The sequence below is a fragment of the Epinephelus fuscoguttatus genome, linkage group LG7, assembly GCF_011397635.1.
Source record: "Epinephelus fuscoguttatus linkage group LG7, E.fuscoguttatus.final_Chr_v1".
NCBI classification, from domain to species: domain Eukaryota; kingdom Metazoa; phylum Chordata; class Actinopteri; order Perciformes; family Serranidae; genus Epinephelus; species Epinephelus fuscoguttatus.
Genome location: NC_064758.1, coordinates 40,407,581 through 40,421,322, shown reverse-complemented (window position 1 = coordinate 40,421,322; position 13,742 = coordinate 40,407,581). Strand labels below are relative to the sequence as shown.

The following is a 13,742-nucleotide window of genomic DNA, read 5'->3' as shown; positions in this document are numbered from 1 at the left end:
GTTCCTTCCCTTGCAGGTCAGAAGTGTGAGTTGTGGCTATGTGGACCTGAATTTACACTAGCTGACGTCTGCCTCGGAGCCTTGTTGCACAGGCTCAAGTTCTTGGGACTTTCTAAGAAATACTGGGAGGACGGCAGCCGACCCAACCTGCAGTCCTTTTTTGTGCGTGTGCAAAAACGCTACGCTTTCCGCAAGGTCTTGGGCGACATCCACACGACCCTTCTGTCGGCGGTCCTACCCAACGCCTTCCGGATGGTAAAAAAGAAGCCACCGTCCTTCTTCGGGGCCTCTTTTCTCATGGGCTCGCTGGGAGGGATGGGCTACTTTGCCTACTGGTATTTAAAAAAGAAATACATGTAGTGAATGCCCTCTTGTTGTGTTAAATGTCTGTGTATTTGTGTGATGTTTCAACTTTTCTGTAATGTTTTATGACTGCAGGAAAACATAATGAATCTATATAGAGAACACTATTACTTACCTGGGTGAACAAAGAATATTAAAACATTCCATAATAAGAAATCCTTGACAGCACATTTTCTGGTAATCAAGGCCTTCATCGACTTTAATTTCTGGCAACTTGCGGCCGGCAAGTCTTTGTTTAACTTTTGTTGGAGGCATGCATCGGGTCTTCTTACACTGAAAAACTTAAAGAAGAAACCCAGACAAAATGTTAAACACAGTAACACCAACAGGAGTTAACTGACCTTCGCATGCCACTATTATAGTCATTACTCATACCTGCTCTTCACTCCTCCATCAGCCTGAGGTTTATCCAGTGAAACCGCAGGAAAATGTTACATGACAAATACTTTCTGATAAGTGCTGTGCTGCCAGAAACTGCCACATGAAGTGATGAAAGGATGGAGGCAAACTTTAACGGAGTAGTTCGACATTTTAGGGAATTTGCTTATTCGCTTTCTAGCAGAGACTCAGATGTTTGGATTGATAGCACTCTCATGTCTGTCCATTGAATATGAAGCCACAGCCAGGAGATGCTTAGCTTAGCTCAGCATTACGACTCGAAGCAAGGGGAAACAGAAAGCCCACACTTGGCCCCAAACAGGGGCGCACCACCAGTAGAGGTAAATCAGGCAAATGTTTGGGCCCCAAAAAAGAAGAGGGGTCCTCAATGTCCTCTCATAGTAGCACATTCTGTACGGTGGTGCAGTAGTTAGCATTGTCGCCTCACAGCAAGAGAGGGCCTGGTTCAAACCCGGGGTGGGGGAGCCCTTCAGTGTGGGTTTTCTCCAGGTACTCCGGCTTCCTCCCACAGTCCAAAGACATGCAGGTTAACTGGTGACTCTAAATTGTCCGTAGGTGTGAATGTGAGTGTGAATGGTTGTCTGTCACTATGTGTCAGCCCTGTGATAGTCTGGTGACCCGTCCAGGGTGAACCCTGCCTCTCACCCAATGTCAGTTGGGATAGGCTCCAGCAGTTACGGAAAATGAATAAACCTGTAGTCCTATAAAGGCACTATACAGTGCACTCTTTTTCATGTTTAATTGTTGCTATGCAGCCTCTAAATCATTTGTCGTTAGCATAACTGGTATTTTTCTGTGAAGTCAGCTCACAGATCTCTTCTTTAAAATCTGCTTTAAAATGGGACCTGTTCTGCCTCTAACTGAGGGTGAGAGGCTGTTCCCAAATAGTATGTTGGTCACAGGAAAACAGATATCTGTGTGGGTACATGAGACTCACAGTCCCTGAGAGGACCACCAGCCAAACACGGAGGCATCACCTTGTTGGTGATGGTCGGTTTAAGGCTCATTTTAAACTGTGTCAGGGACAGTTTGACAATCTGCTGTCATCACTGGGCCTAATTACGCTTGGTGAAATGTTTGAAAGCAGCTGAGGTGAGAATTTGTTCAAATATGTCTTGCAGCTGGCCAGGACAGTGTTGAAAGTGAGCTAACGTTAGCTTACCACTCGTTGTTATCACCACCACAGAAGACTCTCAATTCATCTGACTGGACAATGGGAAAAAATGCCAATGACAGTGATGCTTTTTCTACCCAGAGTTCAAGGTGCTCCTGCAAAAGTGGAGGCACATACAGTGGAAAAACTAGAGGCGCTCAGCAACGCAAAAGCAGTGCGCGAAACATCATTGAAAACAATTACAAAAGGACACCCCAGGCTAATAAACGCACTCTAGGATCCCCTTTTAGATAATGTATGGCCTCGATTGGCCTCGATTAGTGTTGCACGGTATACCGGTACTAAAATAGCACCGCGGTACTAGAGTATTCCAAACGGTACTATACTGCATTTGGAAAATACCGGTACTTTGAAATTGATTCAATTCATTAATTTAGTTAATTTATTTTACTCAGTTATGCACACAAGCACCTTTCTGGTCCTATTGGAGCACAGATTGCACATGTGTTGTGTATGACAACACCTGTATCAACATTCGCAGCTGGCACGTAAAAAAAGACAAGAGAAAGTCTGCCTCGCAAAGTGAGACAACACGAGACAACACAAACTTGGTGGAACATTTGAATTACCAAACCGTGACGTCCGTACCGAGGTACTTACTGAACCATGATTTTTTTGGTACCGTTACACCCCTACTATTTATTGTTCTAAAGGTTTGTATTAAAAAAGGACTTTTCCTTAGGAAAAGTACCGAAGAGTATCGAAAAGTATCGAAATTCATATTGGTATTGGTACCGAAACAAAGATTTTGGTATTGTGACAACACTAGCCTCGATGGGTTTCTTTGCCTGTCAGAGTAAAATGTCCGTAAGCATAGGTAAAGGTTTCTCCCATCAAGTTTGCTTTTTTAGATCACAACTTTTGCGTGGGAAGTGGTGTACGCCTCTTTTAGGCCTTGTTTTGTGTGTATGCAATGTGTTCAAAACAGGATTGCCACGGGCCCCAAGTATTTACACAATGCTCAAAGACTATTTTAACCCTCTAGGTGCAAAATATCCGATCAGTTGCATGATAAAAAAAAGATTTAAGCTTAAGTTGTGACTGCATTATCTAATCCAGGTCACCAGAAAAGACACATATGTCTTTGCTTTGTTTGCAGGAAATTATAAGAGATTAAAAAGAAACATAAATCTGTACCAATACAACAGATATTCTGGCTCATGTTGTACAACTTGAGCAAGGAGATTCTTGCAACTATCTTTGTTTGGATCAGCAAGATAAGGTGCAACTTGGAAAGCATGTTGAAACTTTTTTTTTCTCGTATAGCACAGCAACTTCTTTCTGTCCAGATGTTCAGAGAAGTCTTTGAGGATTCAGGAAGTTTCTTGGGAATAATTTGTTATGTTGCAGCCTTATGCTGAAATCATTTAAATTCACTTTCCGCTCATCAGCCTACACTCAGTATCCCAGTGACATAAGTATTCAGATCCTTTGCTATGACACTTGAAATTGAGCTCATGTGCCTCCCATTTTTCCTGATTGTCTTTCTACACCTTGATTGGAGTCCAGCTGTGGTGAATTCAACTGATTGGACATGATTTGTAAAGGCACACAACTGTCCTTATAAATTCTCACAGCTGACACATCAGAACACAAACTGAGTCATGAGGTTGAGGGAGCTGCAGAGCTCAGAGACAGGATTGTATTGAGGCACAGATCTGGGTAAGGCTAAAAACATTTCTGCTGCATTGACGCTCCCGAGAGCGCAGTGGCCTCGATCATTCCTAAATGGAATTAGTTTGAAACAGCGAGGGGCTGCAATCACAAACACTCTGAGAAAGATCTCAGATTGCTCAAAACGTAGCCTGAAAACTTTTAGTAAGGAGTCCCAGCTTAGGGAGAATTCACAGCAACTCTGAGCAAAGAAGGGACAGAAGCTTTAACCTTGGTGCCGAGGTGTGGCTGACTTAACTAAGTATGACTCATTCTTTTAACACATGTGATTGGTTGTCCTTTTGTGAGCCTGCAAGGTGTGGACACCCAGTGGAAATGAAATGAACTGCGTCACAATGAGACAGAAACTGAAGTCATTGTTTGCTGTCTGAAGGTTGAGACAGACCCAAGTCATCACTGCTGCTGGTTTTCCTGTTGCCAAATATCTTAGTGTTGTGATCATTTTATTTCTGGCGTTAGAGCGTTATTGCGTCGGGTGGGAGATGTGAGCTCATGTCTAATGAGATCGACCACAGACATTATCCCTGCGCAATGTAATCTGTAGTGTTTCATTTGCTCGCTGTCATCCAGTGTTTGGAGAATATTCCACCTACCTTATTGCCTTCCCACCATTTTCTCCTCTGCTTCAGAGACTCTTAAAAGTCCTCCTCTCTACTCCTAACAGTTTCTCACCTAAGGAGCTCTCTCAGGAGCTGAGATGCTTTGTGAATAACTTATCTTTACAAGGACCTAGTCTTAACTTTAAGGGGAAATTCTTGGAGGATGTCATAATTGTAAGAATTTTCTTAGAATTTCATCAGTAGGTGGGACTCTTTGTACTGAGAAGATTTGTCAGTATGGCCTCAGGGACTCTGTCGAGAGCTGACTGCCTGGCTGAGCACAACTGGGGGGAGCAAAGAGCCTTTACAAGAGAGGAGAGCATACTCAGGGCAGCACGGTGATGCAGTGGTTAGCACTATTGCCTCAAGCAAGAGAGTTCTAGATTTGAACCCACTAGCCAGGTGGGGCCCTTCAGTGTGGAGTTTGCAGGTTCTCCCTGTGTCAGTGTGGGTTTTCTCCAGGTACTCCAGCTTCCTCCCACAGTCCAAAGACATGCAGGTTAATTGGTGACTCTAAATTGTCCGTAGGTGTGAATGTGAGCGTGAATGGTTATCTGTCTCTATGCGTCAGCCCTGTGATAGTCTGGTGACCTGTCCAAGGTGAACCCTGCCTCTTGTGCGGTGCCAGTTGGGATAGGCTCCAGCCCCTTGCTGACCCTGTACCAGAATGCTGTTGCAGATAATAAATAACCAAACTGAGAAATGAAAGGAACCTGAGCTGAATGTAAAGAGTCATAGCAAAGGGCCTGAATACATATTGATGTGTTGTTTCAGTAATCTTATCTTTATCTTACTATATAATGAGAAAAACTCTGTCTGTGTGACTGTTCCATGTTTTTCTCCTCACTGACTTGGTCAATCCATGTGAAATTTGGCACAGTGGTAGAGGGTCATGGGAGGATGTGAATGAAGCAGCAATATTACATCAATTGGCCAAAGGGGGGCGCTATAGCAACCGATTGAAATGTCAAACTTTGAATGGGCATATCTCATGCCCCGTATGTCGTAGAGACATGAAACTTTGCACAGAGATGCCTCTCCTCATGAGGAACACATTTGCCTCAAGAACCCATAACTTCCGCTTATATAGATTTTCCGCCATTTTGAATTTTTTGAAAAACACTTCAAATGGATCTCTTCCTAGGAAGTTTGAGCGATCTGCATGAAACTAGGTGAACATAATCTAGGGAGCAATATCTAAAGTTCCCTCTTGGCAAAAGTTGGAAAACTTACTAAAACTGAGCTTCTATAAGGCAATGAATATTGCGGAGGGCGTGGCTCATCACATAAAGGTGTAGAACATCTCAAGGGTTTCACCCATCACCACGCAACTTTGTAGGCATATGACCACACATAATCTGAGGGGACCCCTCCATTATTGACCCCATCAAACAAAATGGGGGCGCTAGAGAGCTCATTTCTTATCTAGGCCTAACCGCCATATGGATTTTTACTAAACTTGGTAGATATGTAGAACAGGACGCCTCAAGGTGACTGGAGAAATTTAACTCTAATTGGCAACTGGGTGGCGCTATAACAACAAAAAAATGCTTCAAAATGGCTAAAATGCGACCAATCGCTGTGGCTCCCCCTGTGGACCAATGTTGTTGTTTTTTTTTCTAATTTTTGGTATGACTAAGTCATGGTATGGTATGCTGTACTCAATGGGTATGGACTAGTCTCCTTTTAATGTGCAAAAGCCTCTAAAATTCTGTTTTCGTTTTGTTATGGGGCGTTGAGTGGAGACTGTTTTAAACATAAAGCTGCAACATTAAAATGTGAGATAAGTGAAGGGGTCTTTGTGAATGCACTGTATATTCTCAAGAAAAGCAGATGCTTAGCGCCATGTCTCGAATTGCATGACAGGTACAAAGTGGGGCTAGCTGTTTCCAGTCTCTATGCTAAGCTAACAAGCTGATGCATCAGATTCAACAGACAGACATGAGTGGCATCGATCTTCCCGTCTCACTAAACTGCAAGAATATAAATAAGTGCATTTCTAAAAATGTCGAACTGTTCCTTTATCTAACTGTACACCCTACACAGAATAAAACGCACACACACACACACACATACACTCAGAGTCAGTTTATTTAAAGCACCACAGATCACACAGCACACACTGGTCCACTGTCACTCTCTTTGTCGCTGAGCAGGAGTTCAGACGTTACAAAAACCTGGGTGTTTGAAAAGTTACACTTTGGCTGACCTGGTAGTAAAATTGTAAATTCTGCATCTATGGCACGATAGTGTTGCTTTAGGTTTAGGGTGTATATTTCATTGCATGGGTACTTTCTTATTGTGTAAGCGTTTCGTGACGGACGGACACTGGCCAGAGGCAGAATTTATGATCGCTACCCAACATCTTAACCACACATTTCTAAATGTCTTCTTGCTAATTGTAACATTTGAAGCACCTGCACTGTACAGTGTTAGAGATGGTCCCTCAGCAATACTGAGCAAAGGAGACAAAAAACACACTGGATTTTACTGCTGTCTGTTTGTCGCTGACTCCTCCTGACAGATGCAAGATTGTTTTTACAGATAGATATTTTTAATTATACATTGTCGCATTGATTTTGAATTTTTAATGAGCTCAAAGGTTAAAATGAGGGGAACAAGTGAGGAAGAGCTGACTCATCTGAAGGCTTTGAAAAGGAGTATGACGAGGAAAAAGAAAAAGCCTTCCCCCCGGCAAGCCTTGCCAGCTGTCTCGTTGTTTGTTGATGCAGTGTACTTTTCTCGCTCCACACTCACTCACCCCTAATGGGAGCCTTTTCTGCTTTCTTTTTTTCCTTCGTCAGACCTCCAGGGTTTAACAATGTTATAATTCTGCTCCTGAACCGTGCACTCTTTATGTTTTAACTTATTCTGTGAGGTACTGACTGGAGTTGTACGCTGCTTTTGGTTTTTATGGCTGGTTATACAGACATTTCTTGCAGTAAGGACTCACAGTACAGTGTTTCTGTACAGCTCAAGCCTTGAAGAATGACAGCACTTATTTATTTTTTCAGTTAGGATGCTCCCTGTATTCTCCTGCTACAGAAACTCGTCTCTGCAGGTGGTGGCTAGCAACACGCTGCAGCTGTGGCAGGAAAAGTTGAACCAAAGACGACGATCAATGATCCTTTAATAGCAGCATCTCCTTGCTGGGTCACACCTGATAATAATGAATCTGATTTTCATGAGGAGAATAGGTGTAGAAGCAGTAGTTCATTGTGTCCAGTTTCATGTTTTGAGAGTGCAGTATAGCCATATAGATTGGAGAGAATGTGCATTAAAGGAAAACAAGGAGGTTGTTTGGTTTCAAACTGTTCTTGCATGAGCAGCGGTGATGTAAATGGCACAAAAGAGAAGATTTAAAAATATATATCTGGATTTTTTTTCCAAGTTTTGAAGCCAGCAGGAGGACACAAAGTGTAAAATACTATTTATTGTTGCGATTTAATCATAAAATTAGCTATTTATGTTGACGTTTTGATCCTCAGACATTCACCTATTCTGTTAATTGACAAACAGCCGATGACGCTGCAGGAGGGAAACGTCAAGAAACTTCATAACCAGCCAATCATTGTGAATGCTTTTCGATTACTGCGAGCACACCTGTGACGACTCCACTGCTTCTTCTGACTGACATCATGCTACCTGACGGGTCGGATCTGTACTTCTTTGAACACACACAAAGAGTTCAAGTCGAGAAATCCTAGTTGTGATTTGTGGCCATTATATTTCACTATAGTATTTTTTTATTTTTTACTTTTTATTTTTTATATTTCTATATATGCATTTATTTATGGTGCTTTTTATGATGTTTGTTCATAAGCCTTAATTTATTCAGTTGCCATCGATGACAAATAAATAATGAAAATGGAACACACAGATCCTGTTTTTTTTTTTTTGTTTGTATAATTTTACCAAAACTCACCATGTGCTCTGCACTGTAGAGCTTGTAATTATGAATTTAGTATATTTGTGTTTTGGACTATTGCTTGGACAAATCAACATTTGAAGACAAACTGTGGTGGTCATTTGACAATTTAAAATAACAGGCAGATTAAATCAATAATGGAAATAACTGTCTTATTCCAGCCTAAACCTTTAAAGCATTTTAATAATAATTTGCGCTTGTAGCCAGGCCTGGCTTACATCTACAGTCTGTGTATAATGAGCCAGTAAAATGATTTCTATACTCAATACTCTCCGAGCAAACTTTACCTATAGTGTTGACACAGCAACAGTGTGTGATCTGACTTTTATAGTTTCCTATAAAAACAAAGTGTAGCTAATTTATATAGGTCTGCAAAAATACATGTTATCAGTGCGATACAACTGGAGCTGTAAACGTTCTCAAGTGTTCCCACTCACACATCTAAAAACCGTGATTACTCATCAATGAGTAAAACATTATAAGGCAACAAACTGAGGGACAAACGAGTAGCGTGCGAGCCTCAGAGGCTGAAGCTGGGCAGCTGGGCAGCGTCTTGCTTTTGTCTCAGATTACCACGAGTCATTTTGGGAACAGCAGCTGCCAAACACCATCCTGTACTAAACGACCTTTCTGTGAGGAGGGAATAACTTAAGATAGCTTAAAATAGCGTGGTCAGCTTGGATCCGGAGACAGAAAACATCAACTGTAGTGTTGTTTTGAGGGAAATTAGCAACAATGTCGTACAGGAAAGCTGCAGCTCAGGCGTGCTGTTTCTGTTCTTTTGGGTGGCGCTGAGGGGGGAGTCCTGGTGACAAAGGTTTTGGATACCAAACCCGATATGTCAGATACCACCCCAACACGGCGCATATGGTCCCTAGCAACTTGTGAGACGGGTCATGGAAGTAAACAGAGGTGCACGCAAACATCCACACCCAGACGATCACTATCAGATTCAAGGCCACGTACAGCAGGCTGAGCACCATCCTGGGGAGTGCAGAGAGACTGGCTGTTTTCAGGGACGCCATCGGTGCTGTTTCCTCCACGATGAAGAGTGCAGAGTAGGCCAGGATGAAGGAGTGTCCTGAGATGTCATAGCCGCGCCAGTGGAAGCCGGCCCGCCTGCAGCTGGCCTTGGATATGAACTCCTTGTTGACAACATCCAGGGTGTTGGTTTCATAACACGAGCCGGTCGCGTCCTCGATGTAGAAGAAGGTCTCGGTGCAGACATACCAGATGGCTGTGGCCACCGCCAGAGACAGCAGCCGCCGGCCGAGGAAGGACACACTCCTGCTGAAGGAGGAGTTGGAGAGGAGGAGGAAGGGGGTCAGCAGCAACAACGTCCACCCCCAGGACACTTTGACAAAATACCTGCAGGAGGAACAGGGCGTTCACATGAGCACTCAGATACATTTATCAGCGCTCTAATATCAGATCTGAAGCATCTTTGTCCTGACGACACCTTTTTATTTTGCCACTGACCACAGGTGACCACACTAGTTTCCTTCTAGGTAATAAAAAGGTATTTCTCTATCTTAAACTTTAAGAAGTTAATACATCTATTAAAATCCACATTTTCCTTTATGAATACTCCATCGTTCACAAACCGTAGATTGAAACCAGCCCAGAGAGAGAACCAATATTCCTGCACTATAGACTACAAGGCTGCAAGTGTTGTTTACTTTCATTTATCAGCCAAATATTTTCTTGGTTAATCATTACTCATTGTGGCTATAAGATGTCAGAAAATAGTGAAAATTCCTGTTGATGTCTTCAGATGTTTTATCTGAGAAACAGTCCAAATATGGAAGAAAATCAGACAAGTGAGTATTTAAATTTTAACAGCCATGGAAATACCTAATGTTGAAATTTGAACACCACTGAATTTGTGGCTTACAAATATTTATCTCACTGTATTGGTTCTTAATTCACCACTTTTAAAATAAAATATGATACTTCTCGATCTGTAATTTTGCTAAACTTCGACTGATAAATTCAGATTTACAAATTTAATTGAAAAAAAAAAAAATTCACATAGTACATCATTAATTTGATTGTAAAAACATTCAGGCTCGATTGCCTATCCTCTTCTGGGTAGCCCGAAGTTGCTATTTGAATTTTTTTCCAACTTTAATTTTTGGATTTGGATTTGTGATGGAAAAATCGTATTCACTTTTTGAAAAAAAGAATTTAAAAAAAATCTTATTTTTATTTCAAAGCGTTTAATTCAAAACAAATAATGATAAGATTCATGGTTTTTAAAAGTAAAATATTTCAATGCTATGAATTTAGTAGTTTACTTTTCAATATTAAGTCTTCAGAAGCTGTTAAAATTCAAATACCTATGTTTCTTATTTACTTCCATTTCCAAACCTTAAGATGTTCAGTTCACTATCATGTACATCGTCTTTATCTCGGAAAGCATCAATAGTAGATTATATTGGGTTATCATGGTTATCATCCGAGATGTAAATATTTGAGGTTAGACTGTGCAGCTAGTGCTTAAAGTTACAGTAATAGGGTAATCAATGCTTTGTAGTTAGCTATAAATGCTAAGGTGAATCTACAGTAGCACAAGTGGCAAAAGAGTCAGCGAAGGATCCAGTAATGGCTGTTTTTCCATCAATGTTTTGAGTCAACGTTGGCCTACACAAGCCTCTGCTCATATCAGACCACATGCTTTATATCCACAGTGCATTACAAACTTAAATAATTTCTTTTTAATCCCACAAAGTATAGGCCTAATAACAGGAAGAATTTACTGATCTGCTTGTTTCTGCACCTTGTTGATAACTGTTATTGCTTTGATTTTGTTTACTTCATTTACATTTATTAATTTATACAGGAAAGGAATTAAAAGTAACATTAAGTGTTTGGGTTAAAACTGGCCTGACTCCATTTAGCAGGTTCCTGTTATGCATCAAAAACACATTACAACACAGAGTAAAAACAGAAACAATCAACTGAAGCAAATAAAGTGGAGTGAGTAAAATGGGATATGAGATTTACATCAGTGGCTGCAGGTGTGTCCCTCCATCACATAGTGTTTATATGTGTGTTTGAAATGTGAACTAGAGGTTACTGCTCTGTTGTAATCTGGGATCTCGTTCCAGATTTTAGTGTAAGTGTGACAAAATGATCTCTGACCATTTGCTCTCTATATTTGAACTCTCTTTGTACAGCAACTGTTGCACAATCATTCCTCTCGGGATTAAAAGTGTTATGCTGTTGCAGAATCTCCTTCAGCATCAGGAGATGAAGGGACAAAACTATTACTTCTTTCTTTATTTTCCTAGCTGATATAGATCAAGACTTGCCCTCGGTTTATTCACAGTTACTCAGGAAATCACTGTATTGAAGTGTTCAGTGAGCATTCTGTATAATAAAAGGTGGATTTACGAGCACAGCAATGAGCTATGAAACAGCACTTAACCTTTGACCTACATTACGTCAGTGTTACTGATTTAATCACAACACAAATCAGAGCAACTCGTGTCGGTACTTCCACCTGTCTGTCACCAGCAGGTCACCATACAGTCAGCGACAGGTGAGCTCCATACAATCCTTGTTAGCTTGTTAGCTAGCAAAACAACACACCGGCTCTACTCACACATTCAGGGCGTTTCTGCTGCTGCTGAAATATGTCTGCGGGACGAGCTCGAGCTCCTTCAGGGTCGAGCCCGCCACCGAAATGAGTAAAAATATCCAGTGGAAGTTTTGCCGGACGGCCGGAATCCTCCAGAGAGTCACCAAGTTGTCCACAATGACATCCAGCGCCGCCATGTTGACGAGCGAGAGGCAGCAGGAGTCCCTCTGACGTCACTACAACTCAACCAATGAGGCTTCTCGGCCTGGTGTTCTTCTTCACTTGATTTTTAACGGCAGACTGCAAACCGCTCACTCAAGTACCGCCACCTGCTGTACAGGATCGTGCACTACCTGATACCAAACACTGAACTGTTGTTTTGTGATTAAATGTTAATTATGCTTTACAAAGCAACTTAAAAATCAATCCTCTTTAGACTCATCTACTCTCTTTGTAGATAACTGTCTTCTAGTTAGTACAGACTCCACCAGCAAGAAAATTAGATCCATTCTCCTTAAGCCTGTATCTCTACTCCTTCTTGCCTATGGAACAACAAATTTGAGAATATTGATTGGAAAAGATTTTGGAAGAGACTCATGATCACTAACAAAGTAACTGAGGTCACCTTGAAGATTGTACATAATTGTTACCCTTCCAATTATATTTTGTCAAAATATAACCCCAGTATTTCATCTGATTGCACTTTCTGTCATGATGTTGCTGAAACTGTACAACATTTATTCTGGGAATGCATTTACTCCAAAGTATTTTGGTTGGACTTTTCGAATTTTGTCAGAAGAAAAGTATCCAAGGACTTTATTTTGAATTTAAAAGTTTTTTATTTTGGGTTCCGCAAAGACTCCAGTGTCTCAGAAAACGATTTTATTATTAATCTACTTCTATTTTTAGTTTTATATCCATAAATGTAAATTTGCTAAAAAGAAGCCTATCTTTTTGTCCTTCAAAGGAGAACTGAAAAGCTATATGGCTTCCACTGAACATTCGTCCAACTCTTTACACATCTACAATGTGCTGCTTTTAATTTGCTCTGATATAGGTAACCTCTTGTCATTCTGTTAAATGTTTTTGTACCTTGTTCTTGTATGTGTTATACATGTCCTTGACATGGCTGCTTTGTACAATGATTTTTCAAAAAAAAAAAAGGGGTGGGGGGGGGTGGGGGAGGTGAAAACATAAAAATCACTCAACACCATAAACAGTTTCAAATTATATTTTCATCACATAGTAAATGGGGCTTTGAAGGGAATCAGGCTAAAGCCATCATTACTCAAAGATCCCCAAATCTATTAAACACACATCTCAAAACAAAATTAGAGCAAAGGGTTATGAAAGGGTATTAGGTTAGAGCCATCATGAACCATCATAGACCCCAAACTCTATAGGAAATGAACAGAAAACATCTACAGCATCTACAGTGCTATGCTGTAGCATGGACTACAGCATAGCACTCATATCAAAATCCTCTTTAAGGCCTGAAGGCTGAAGTGCATCTTAAGTGTCAAGAGGCATATATTTATTCAAGTAAAAGCAGTAATACCACAGTGTAAACATTTTCTGCTACAAATAAAAATCCTGCATTCAAAATGTTTGGCTACTTACGCAAAAGCACAAAAGTACTGTCATTAACATATACCATTACCAAAAGTAAAAGTACTCTTTATACAGATGTATATTACTGAAATATAATTACTGATGCATTAATGTTGTTGGTGGTGAAGGTGGAGCTAATTTTGATTACATTACGGGTATCTTAACTTATAATAATGCACCGTAATCTATTTGTTAATTTATATTTAGTATCGATAATCTACACCTGCAAAGTAACGACAGCTTGAATAGAAACATACGACAGAAAAAGAGGTACATTTGCCTCCAGAGTGTAGCGGGAACATAATGTAATGTAAGTAAAGGAAATGTACAAATGTAAAAAACAAAAATGTTTGTTTATTGTTTGGACCCAAATATTTTATTTACTTGTGTCAATAAAATAACTAACTAACC

General features: G+C 40.7%; 2 protein-coding genes across 4 annotated transcripts in view; one reads left to right on the top strand and one right to left on the bottom strand.

Moving 5' to 3' along the window:
- gdap1l1 (ganglioside induced differentiation associated protein 1-like 1) overlaps positions 1–13,742 on the top strand; it is a 263,078-nt gene that overhangs the window by 33,683 nt on the left and 215,653 nt on the right. Inside the window, exon 6 of one of the 3 annotated variants that reach the window (XR_007449662.1) lies at positions 17–1,317. Coding sequence is in view for 1 of the 3 variants with exons in the window: in XM_049581422.1 (XP_049437379.1) it covers positions 17–360 (344 nt within the window). In the remaining 2 variants the exon portion in view is untranslated. Of the gene's footprint in view, positions 1–16; positions 1,482–13,742 lie in introns of those variants that run through there. The other 2 variants (XR_007449661.1, XM_049581422.1) reach the window with 2 other exon arrangements.
- Positions 6,283–11,933, bottom strand: fitm2 (fat storage inducing transmembrane protein 2). The gene is made up of 2 exons (XM_049581442.1): positions 11,745–11,933; positions 6,283–9,505 (listed from the first exon to the last, which is right to left on the bottom strand). Exons 1-2 carry the CDS (start codon positions 11,915–11,917, stop codon positions 8,896–8,898), a joined length of 783 nt encoding a protein of 260 aa, XP_049437399.1. The 5' UTR covers positions 11,918–11,933; the 3' UTR covers positions 6,283–8,895.